The 11,240-nt window shown below is 48.7% G+C and overlaps 1 protein-coding gene across 1 annotated transcript in view; it reads right to left on the reverse strand.

Annotated features, from left to right (window-relative positions):
- MED12L (mediator complex subunit 12L) overlaps positions 1-7,033 on the reverse strand; it is a 311,879-nt gene extending 304,846 nt beyond the window's left edge. The window contains exon 1 of the mRNA XM_069472005.1: positions 6,935-7,033. Coding sequence (XP_069328106.1) covers positions 6,935-7,033 — 99 coding nt within the window. The remainder of the gene's footprint in view (positions 1-6,934) is intronic.
- Between the last annotated feature and the right edge of the window lie 4,207 nt (positions 7,034-11,240).

Genomic DNA, 11,240 nt, shown 5'->3' on the forward strand with positions numbered 1-11,240 from the left:
TACCTAAAGACAATTAAAAGTCCAAGTGTTTCCACACTTCTCAGGGAGGAATGTACAGGCGGTAGGCACCTCCCCTCTGCATTTCCCTTGGATTTCCTCCCTCCATCTGGCTTTCCCCACACAGATCCTAAGGTCAGCTTTTCTCCAAACTAAGTCAGTCACCTCCTTTCTTCACTGCTCAGAGACTTGAGGTTTTAACACCTTTCGTCAAGTTCATTCTTCTTGTGGATCCCTCTAACTTTTCCAATTCCTGCCTAGTCTTGAGACTGAGGCTCAGAACCTCATTAAAGTAAAGGAGAGCTTCAGAAGAAATACATCACACTCTCGGAGTTTCCAAGTTCCACTTACTCCATGCTTCTACTTCTTTGTTTTCACACACTGGCGCACACATGCATGTGCACATACCCGCAGGTGGCACTGCTAAGTAGTTCGACTAACATCCTTGGACTTGGCTCTTCCTCTCCTACCTAGTGCTGACTCACAGTTTGCCTTTCAGACCTCACTTTGTGGTCTTCCAACTTCCTAAATGATCACATTTCATTTCCTCAGGTGCCAGCCCATGGGAAACATCTGACAGGCTAAAGGACAGTAGCAGCACCCCTAATTAACAGCCTTATATGAGTCCAAAGAGCCCAACTGAGAACCTAGGCCCACAGTCAGACAAAATCCCACAGCTCTGACAAGCTCAAAGAATAGCTTCAGCTGGGCACTGTGGAGCGCGCCTGTAGTCCCAGCTACTTGGGAGGCTGAGGTAGGAGGATAGCTTGAGCCCAGGAGTCGGAGTTCAGCTGGTGTAACATAGCAAAATGCTGTCTTAAAAAAAAAAAAAAAAAAAAACAGCTTTGTGGGACAAAACAAGACCTACTTGCTCCCATAAGCCCCAGTTTAGCCACGTGCATGCAGGAGGGAGCCATGGATACTTTATATAACCAAGGCACAGAATTCCATCTACTCTGCTATAAACCACGTCAACCATGTATAGCTGACAGAAAACAAGCCTATGCTGGGAACCATGGTTATTAGACTAGAAATTCAAGGGGGAAAGTAGGTAAACTCATCTGCACTATTTGGTACCAAAAGGCCTAATACTTTGAACAGAAGCTAAATGATTTTAATACATCAAATAGTAAGGGGGAGCCTGGTTTACAATGTTCTATACAGATAAAGACAGCAAACTAAAGTGAAAGTTCTCAAGCTTAGTGTGTTTAGGAATCACCTAGAAAGCTTGTTTAAAATGCAAATTTCTGAGCTTCTTTCCCAGAAATTGACTCAGCAGGGCTGGGGTGGAGGTGGGGCACCATAACTGCATTGTTAACAAGCATCTTTGAAGATTCTGCTCGGGTGGGCAGACCCTGAAAAAAGACAACCAGTTTGAGTTCCTCCTCCCTGGCCTCAAAGTTTAGGTGGCAACACTGCTGGGAGCAGCTGGAAGCAGCAGGACCTCCCACTCAGTGCTCTCTTTTCACCTGAGGCAAGAGTTAAACATAAATGGCCATTCCTCCCTGAACAATGGGATTCAGGAAGGTCTACAGAAGGGCCCCGGGGCCAGCCAACTGGTCTCCTGTGGACAGCTTTCAGAATCAAAAGTCTCCCAGACTTCTCAGGCTTTTGGTCCCTCAGGCAATAGAACCAGTTCTCTCTTCCCAGGAAACTTTATCAACATCCTCCCTCTTATGAGAAACAAACTTCCACCTCCTCAGCTGTCTCTAAAACACATATCATGTGTTTTAAGAGTTTTAGATGCTAACAAAAAAACTAACAGGATTTACCAAAATAAAACAAGCATTGGGACAGTTAAATATTAAATACTCATAATTGCTTATTAAGAGTTCTTTCAACATCTTATTAATTTCTTCATGAAGCATTCACTGAGCACCTACTAGTCTAAGCCCAGGCACTAGGCAGTTCATGGCTGTGAACCCCACGGCCAAGCCCCTGCTCCCATGAGGCTTACATCCCAGTGTGGAAGAAGGCCAAGGCCGTGCAGAGAAGAACAAGCATCTTAAAAATCACATTTCAGACAATGGCAAGCATTACAAAACATATTAACACAGGGTGGTGAACTGGCAAGGATGAGGGAAGATGAGCTACAAGGAAGGCTTCCCTTTGGGGGGAGTCTCTGAGCTAAAAACCAAATGACAGGAAACGCGACTGCAGGAGGGAAGAGGGAACAGGAACCTAGACACAAAGGAGCTGGGCCTGTTGGAAGAGAGGCAGCCAGTGATCCCATCACACAGCCTGAAGGGAGAGTAAGTGTGAAGGGGTGACTCCAGGCCCAGTTATCAGAGGGCAGGGTCTTGTGGATGTTATTGTAAGTACAAGGGGAGGCCCCAAAATTCTTTAACAAGGGATCAGCTAACAGTAGCTGACCTGCGCTGAGTCCCAACTGTGTGACAAACACAATTCCATGCACTTTGCATACATTAGCTCATTTTCTCTTCCCAGCAACCCCATGAAGTTGGAACAAATATGAACCTCATTCCACAGGTGAAGAAACTGAGTCAAACAGGCAGGAAGTGGGAGAGCCAGAATTCAGAGCCAGGCTGTCCAGCTGCAGGCCATGACTGTAGAGGTGAACAAGGGCCAGAATGGTAGCCCTGAAGGCTAAAGGAAAGAGTTTGGGTTTTATCCCAAGTGCAATAGAAAGAAAAGCACTGGAGGGGGACTGAGACTTCCTGACCCATTTCTTTAGTTTGCAGCTAAGAAAGGGCACAACTTCTGGGAAAAGTGCACCAAATCATGGCTGGGTTGGCTGTTAAACCAAACTACTGAAATTTCTGCCATACAGAGAAGTCTAATCCAGCCCTACCTGTGTCAAGCAGGATTCCCTAGGCCCTGCAGAATAGGATGCCTTCTTCTACTTAGCTTGGGGTTCTCCAAGTGGGGCCCAGGACCAGAAGCAGCAGGTCACCTGAGATCTTGTTAGGAATGCAAATTCTGGGGCCCCACCTCAACCTACTGAATCTGAGACCCCAAAATCTGTTTTTAGCAAGCCCTCCAAGTGATCCAAATGTGCTCGGAAGTTGGAGAACCACTACTCTGGTGACCCACATACAGACACCACGATCACCACCAACTCTCCAGGTCACGCAGTACTTGTCCTTGGGCAGCCCCGGCACTGCACACTAGGCCATTCTTCCCTCAGACCCAGCTGGTGGGGCTCTATAGCTCCTGGTGCCTAGAAATCTCACTACTGCCCCAATCCATTTTTCCAACTAGTCGGACTTCCTGAATATATTTACTATTCAATTGTTTTAGCCTCTTAACCCATAGTAAAACTCCTCTTCCTTCCTAATTCTGGGTTTAATTTCACTTCCAGCCTCATAGTCTCCAAGGCAAATGCAAAGGATACTTTCAGCTTTAAGCTAGACTTTTCCCAACACCCCTCAGTCACCAAATTTCCCGTTTTTATTCATTCATCCCATTTTTATTCATACATTCCAACAAATATTTGTGCCCTCCACATTCTAGGAACTAACTGCACTAGGTGCCAGGTACTTCAGCCTTGCCTAAAACAGATCTCATACCTGATACACCAGAAAGGCCTGAGGAGGTCATTGGACTGAGACCTGAATGATGAAGAGACAGGCCTGACAGCAGTTAATGACAGCAAATATTTGGGGGCTGAGTCTACGGCAGGTTCTATTCTAAGTGCTTTACGTGCGTTACCCATGTAATCTTCTAACAGCCCCATAGGGCAAGTGGTACTATTGTCCCCACTCTACAAGGAAGAAAACTGAGGCATGGGGAGAATAAGGAATACGTAAACAGGAGACCCTGGATTCCAACCCAAATAGACTGGCTTCAGTGCCTACCTTCCTAACCATAGGGTAAGGAGGCAAGATCAAGTAGAGAGCAGAGGGTGCAGCAGACAGGTGAGTAGGCAGATGGGTGTCCAGGCAGACAGATGAGCATATGCAAGAGCCCTGGGGCAGAGAAAAGTCAGCCTGAAGTCCAAAAGGAAACCTAGCACACTGGTGAAACTGGGGAGCAAAGGATACATTGGAAATACATTTTGGAATTGGATCAAACAAGATGCAGTCATGGATGGATGGATGGATGGGGTACAAGGGAGGAGGAGGGATCAAGGATGACTGCTAGTTTTCTGATTTCATGTTTTAAAGGCTTGAAAACAGTCTGTTTCCAGAGGGCAAAGTATTATAATAAAGTCCTCTGAGATGCTGATGTTCAGCAAGCTCTCAAATATAATCAATCCATCAAGCAGTTAAAGCTTCCAGCTTTCCCCTCCCCTACTTCTCTATGGGGGGTCTTCATTCAAGGGTTCCACCCTATTTGCTGGGAGCCATTTTCCAGAACTCTATTACCACTGGTTAACAATAAAAATTACATCAACAGTGAGAAGAATAACTTTTACTAAGAGCAAGCCTTTTCTCACACAAATGTTGGCTTGCATATTTTTTTCTGAAGTACACAATCAAACTAATTACAAATGAGAAGCTATGCAACTTGCCCAAGGCCACACAATTGCAAAGATCTGAAACCAGAATCCAAATCCAGGTCTGCCCACATTTTCTCCATTAAATCAGCATTTCCCATTATGTGGGACACATACCTCTAATGGAACACAACAATGGTTTAAGATTCACAGATGAACTTCTTAAAGTGTTAACAGTTATGGTTTTATTTTCATATGTATAAACATATATATGTGTGCATGTATATCAAATAGAAAAAAATAACATGTACACATCAGTTGAAATAAAATTTATACGTACACATATACATTGCAATAAATCCACAATTTCACGTGTATTACTGCCTAGGAAACAAAAAGTTTCTTAAAAGTTAGTTTAAAGAAAACATTAGAATACATAGGTGGTACAGGGATAGGGTAGAAATCTTGAGGGAGGCAGTACACAAATAACTAATGCCTAGGAAACTCTGCTCACCAACCACCCAAGAACAGCCAAGCACCTGCTCCATATTGTACCCAAATTTGGCTACAGCCACACATAAGTGACTCTCTGCTCAAGAGAGATAAAACATTGGCTGCCTTGGGGAAAAGGGAGTAACATCAGAACAACATAATTTGACATCAATCATCCTCAACACTGTATTGGTTTTGACATAAATACTGGTTTGGTGGTCCAACTCCTCTGCTTATCTACCATATACCTTGGTCACATCAGTTAAGCTTTCCTGGGCCTCAGTTTCAGTTTGTGAAAAGAAAGTTAGAAAAAGGTGCCTCTAAGGTCATTTCCTGTCTTAGAAATCTATAAATGCTGTAAGACCGTGAAATCCAAAATTATTCTTTCCAGAATCACAGAGACCCCAATTCTGAAAAGTGTACTGACCTGAGGAATAAGTGCTAAATAAGCCCAAGTGACACCCAAGCTGCCATCCCATAACTGAGGAGTGTCAATTATGCTGCCTTCTGAAGAGCTGTGGCGAGACATTAATTACAAGATGATAAAGATCATGTCCCTTCGTGAGTGTCCCTGTCCCTACCAAAACTTTAAGAATTTCCTGCCAGTAATTTTTAAGTTATTAACTTTCTTTACACTTGATCCTTAGCATCTCTATTATTTCCAGTCCTTAACAGTTGACTTCATTCGGAGTTAGGGTAACAGGCTGGGGAAATGAGTGGGGAAGAACCTGCAAAATCCCATACTCCTGCCTTTCTACAAGTCTCTGCTGGGAACCACCTGTAAAGCCTTCCCAGCTTCAGTCAAGTACTCCACTGATGCTCAAACATATTTAGTGTGCTAAATCTCTAAAAGCAGTTGCTGCTCCTTATTCCTCAGACACTTTACTAGCAAAACAGTTTAGTCAGAACAACCATTCTTACTCTATTAATGAAACAGACACATTTATCAAAACGAAAGTCTTAAGGACCTCTACTTGCCTTAACAAAGCTCTTTTTGTGCTATCAGTAGACCTACAAACTTTTAGTAGAGGGTTTTTAGATTCCCAGAAAGATAAGTTCTGAAATGTGGTCAGCTAGTGTTTAGCTGAAGAAAACAGAGAATGGGTGGGCTGCAGCTGGCAAACGCAGAAAGCACAGCTGGGTAGCAGGTGATCAAAAAAAAAAAAAAAGGCAAGTCCCTGGGCAAATTGTGTAGCCAAGGGTGATCATTATAACTGGAGAGTTGTTACATAATTATTTGTTAACTCCTGACAAACACATACACAGCTACAAAATGCCATGGTTACCCTAGCCATTGAAGCTAGTGTACCTGGTGCAAGAGTCAAGGTTTCTCCAATTAATTTCATTCAAAGAAATAAGCAATCTTGGGACCTATTCCCTCCCAAGACAACTTGCCTGCTTTTACATATACAAAACAGCCTCCAGCAATTAAGCCAATTGCCTCTAGGGACGAAAATCAGTGTTTCTCTTTAATATTGATTTTTAAAGGAGAGAGGGGATACAGGAGTATATTCAAGAGCTAAATATTTATCACCTTGATAAAAACGACTTCGATTCCAAACTGGAAAATTTGAAGAGAAAAGCACCCCCCCACACACACACACACAATCTCCGTCCCTGGTCAGCTGGCGCAAAACGCAAGACCTCAGTGTCGGATGCACTGCATTCCAACATTTTTCAAAAAGTTTACGAGGATTTACAGAAGCGGCAAGGAGAAAAATAAAACAGGCAGAAGCAGCGGAGAGCGAGCGGGAGGATTTCAGCAGGGAAGAAGCCCATGAAGCGCCCAGCGGCGCCGTGCAAGGCCCGGTAACGCGAAAGCGACCCGGCACTCGGAGAGCGAGCGCCCCGGTGGAGCGCTGGGACTGACAGCCGCTCGGTCTCCGCCGCCTGGGGGTCCCCCAGCCCCCCAGCCCAGCCCCCGCCTCCAATCCCCCTCCCGACCCTTCCCCCGCAGCGCCTGCGATGCCTGCTGGGCCAACTTGGCCTCGGGTCAGCGCTGCAGAGCGTGGCCCCGGCTGCTGGGGAGGCCGCCGGCGCCCTTACCTCCTTCTGCTTGGGGTCCTGAGGGTAGACGTCGGGCGGCCCAAGCCGGGGGCGCTTCAGCGGTCTCTGCTCATAGCTGAGAAGCCCGAAGGCGGCCATGATCTCTCATGTTAACCGGCGAAATGAATGAGAGTTGGAGCTGGAGCAGCCGCCTCTGAGCACCAGGGAGCAGCACTTTGCAGACAGACTCTCTCTCTCCCCCTCCTCGCTCGCTGTGGCGCTGCAGGCAGGAATAAAGCAGGTTGGATGCTGCTGCTGCTGCCCGGCACGCAGACACGCACTGATGGGGGCAGCCTTCAGCGGGCACACGGCTGCGCTCGAGCCCCGGGACGCACCGCTCTGGTGGCGGCGGCAGAGGGGCTGGAGGTCTGCCAGGGTCCTCAGAGGCGCCTGCCTCCTGTCCCCCCCACCCTGTCCCCAGGGGGAGGAGCAGCTGATGGGAACGTGTGACTTTTTTCACCAATGGACCCAAACCCACCCCAGCTGGGGGCAGGATAGGGGTGGGGGAGGGGCAAGGGAGGAGAAAAAAAACTTTTCTTGGCGCCTAGGCGGGTGGCTTAAGTGCTCGCCCAAGGCTAGGGTGGCCCTCCGCCCGGAGGAAGAGGCTGCGGAGCGGCCCTCCCCCGCCCCCGCCCCCGCCCCTCTTCCTTGGCAGGGACCCTTCCCCCGCCGCCACGCGCTCTGCAGACCCCGCCACCTGGGCACCGACCCGGCCGGTGCAGAGGGAGGGAGGCCTGTAGGGGATAGGAGACGCAGGGATGCGGGCGGTGGAAAACGGCCGGTTCCTCCTAGACGCCCGCCAGGCTCCGGTGGCGCATCCGCGGCTCGGGTCCCCTCGGCGGCTCCAGGCAGGCGCCGAGTCGCGCTGCTGGCAGTCGCGGAGGCTGGAGGGGGCCGCGCTCACGGTGGCGCGGGGCCGACTTAACCCTTTGCAGCCCCTCCAGGGGCTGGGGAAGCGGGGTAAGAAGGGATGGCCGTGATCGCCGACGGGGGCAGTCAACCCGCTGGCGTCTCGGGCTCCTCCTGCCCGCCGCCCTTCCCCCGGCCACAGCTCCTCCACCCCCCAACCCCCAACAGTTTACCTGTTGGTCCCCGGCTATCGGGCAAGGGCCGGCGGCGGTGGGGTCACTCCGGCGGCCGCAGCCTCCATCATTGGGGTTGGGATGGGGGAGACTGAATTTGATTTTATTAGTGATGTATCTGCCTCGCCCGGAGGAGCTCTGGGGACGCTGCGAAGTTTGCCACTTGTCTGGGGGCGGCGAGCGACGCCGGCTCGCCGCCGGCGTTCTCTCCCCCACGGCCTGGGAGCGCGAGCTCCGGAGTTGGCGGACGGCGGCGCGGCGGCCGCACTGAGCATGCCCAGCTCGGCGGCCGGACCGCGGAGGAGTTGGCTGCGAGCGCGGTGAGCGAGCTCCGATCCGCCGCTCCGGGTTTTCGCAGCCGCAGAGCGCGCAGCCCGCGGGCCCGGGCGCCGAGGTTGGCCCAGGGGTGAACCTAGGCGAGGGAGGGAGCGCCCTCAGGAAGCCCCTCCTGGCTCCAGCCTGCCCACTTCGTCTCGACCTCCCCAGAGGTCGCTGTCCCGGTGGCCTGGGCCGGAAACCTTACCTGCGCCGGGCGCGAGGATGGGGGTGGGGGTGATCCTCCAGGGGAGATCTTGGACATCCAACCCGCCCTCGCTCCGGGCTCGCTTCGGGGCGTGGGCACCGAGATGCTGGGCCACCTGCCGGGAGCACTGCGAGACCGGAGCCACGGAAGCGGGATCCGTCTGTCCTGAGGGACCCGCAGAGGCGCACCGGGAGAATGCGCCTGCACTTGGCCAAGAATGATGGCTGCCATTTCCCGAGCCTTCGCTTCTCGCCAGGATCTTGACAGTCAGAATCTCTGGTCCTTACAACAACCTTGTAAGGTTTTACTGTACCCTTTTTATAGCTGGAGAAATTGAGTCAGCTCAGGGAGGTTCAGTGACTTGTTCAAAGCCACGAAGCTAGTCGGGATTTAAACCTACCACTGTTTGATTTCAAGTTTCGAACCTATTCTCCCCGTCCTTGGAGTTGGAAGGACTTGGTTTCTAACCTGTCCTTGCCTAATTGTGTCACGTTCCCCACCACCTAAGGAATGTCTCCGACTCCCGGAGGTCATCTGTAAGATCGTGCAGGCAGAATCTTACTGGAAGCCTTTGTACAGTGCCTGATACATAGTAGGTGCTCTGGAAATGGTTGAATCTGAGTATCTACTTACTTTTGCTGACTTAAAGGAAAGGGGAAGGAAGGACGTAGATAAGGCGATGGCAACGCGGTAGAGGCTAGCTCCTCACTCCTGACCCTGACCTCTGAGCACCTCCAAACCCAGCTGGAGGCTGAGTCAGATTTGTAATTTGGGGCTTCCTTAATCTGAACAAGTACTCCTAGAGAACAGTAAACTGCCGCCAGGAGGCATTCCCCACCTTGCCCCTGGGACTCTCTTCCGTTAATACCCTGAGTTTAACTTCATGTGATATAGGCATCTATCAAATCTACCTCTCTTGCTTAAGAGAAAGGGTAGTTTTTATTATATAACTTTATTAAGAAAATTCTTAAACAGCAGAAAACTGATAAAACGTAGTCATCTCCCAGCTGTGACAATGATCAAAGTTTCACTATTTTTGTTTCATCTATCTCTTCCATCCCCAACTCACTGACATTCACTAGTAAGGACAGTTTTATTCATTGTTACAACTCAGATACACAACATGAGACCCAACACATGATGAGTATTCAAAAAAAAAAATGTTGGCTCATGGGATAGATGCTAGGTGGGTGATGTGTGGATGGATTGATGACTGCATCATTAGTGGTACTTTGGGAATACCCTGTACTGCTACTCAGTCAAATACCCCTAGTCTGAGGGAGAAATGTAACCTAAATTCTTCCCTTGGAGTACCTAGGCAAGCACATCCAACTGAAACACTTTTGAAGCACTTAAAATATTATCTACTCATAAGGATTTTTTACGTTAAAATCAAAATGTGTCAATAGTGTGCCCCTGGTGTTTGGAAAGAAGGGTAAGGAATAGCTCTCTCCTTGTTCTCCCTTCTTTACTCCCTGTCTCGAGACAGTCTGACATGAATTCTTTTTTTTTTTTTTTTTTCCTGAGGCAGAGTCTCCCTCTGTTGCCCAGGCTAGAGTGCCGTGGCGTCAGCCTAGCTCACAGCAACCTCAAACTCGGGGGCTCAAGCGATCCTTCTGCCTCAGCCTCCGGAGTAGCTGGGATTACAGGAATGCGCCATCATGCCTGGCTAATTTTTTCTATATATTTTTAGTTGTCCAGGTAATTTCTTTGTATTTTTTTAGTAGAGACGGGGTCTCACTCTTGCTCAGGCTGGTCTGGAACTCCTGAGCTCAAACGATCCGCCCACCTCGGCCTCCCAGAGTGCTAGGATTAGAGGCATGAGCCACCGTGCCCAGCCATGACATGAATTCTTTAGCCCTCTCAACACACACACACACTCAACAAAGAGTGAGAACTTTATTACCCTAAAAAGTTTCCCTGAAAATCATTATTTTACTACATGGACTTCCCATGGGCATTAGCTCCCTCACCCTGGCATTTGAGACCTTTTCGATCCATTCCCAGTTATGAATCCAAGGTTTTCTCCTTAACCCCTTGCCCCAGCTAGCTCTACTCCTTTCCAAATATGGAATTCCCAGGCCCTTCATCTTCTGATACTCACCTCCTGACAGTCCTTAGAATCTGAACTCATGTATGAAGCCCACTTCAAACTCCCCCAGTGAAAGATGATCCTTTGGCCCATAGCAATTAATACCTCATTATTCATTGGTATGCATTCAAATATGTCACACAGAATAGTCTTATTCCCCAGTCGCCACCTTACCCTCTTGCTTTCCTTTGTCTATTCCACAATGAGTCTTTAAACTGACAAAGGGCAGCTTAACATGATGGATTTAGCCTGTAAGCCACTGTGTTCTATGCTATGCTTGAATTTTCCACATGGTGCTGATTATTATAGCAGATAGGCACATATTATTGTCGAATAATGTAAGTCCCATTCAATACTGTTCCTAAGGGGCATCTTATCTTTACCTACTGACCCACTGGCCCTGGGAAAATTTTGCATGAAACAGGAATTACTCAGAAGACCAGAGGTTCCCCAGATAGGTACTAGCCTAGAATGTCAGCCTAACATGAATAGATGAGTTCAGGTTCCTCAGGAAGTTTTATATAGCTATCCAGGGAAAGAGGTTGAAATATGGCTGGAAAAGGATGAATTATAAACCATTTTAAGTATATGGGCCTATATCCTCCAAGT

Source organism: Eulemur rufifrons, chromosome 7, assembly GCF_041146395.1.
Source record: "Eulemur rufifrons isolate Redbay chromosome 7, OSU_ERuf_1, whole genome shotgun sequence".
Classification (NCBI taxonomy): Eukaryota; Metazoa; Chordata; class Mammalia; order Primates; family Lemuridae; genus Eulemur; species Eulemur rufifrons.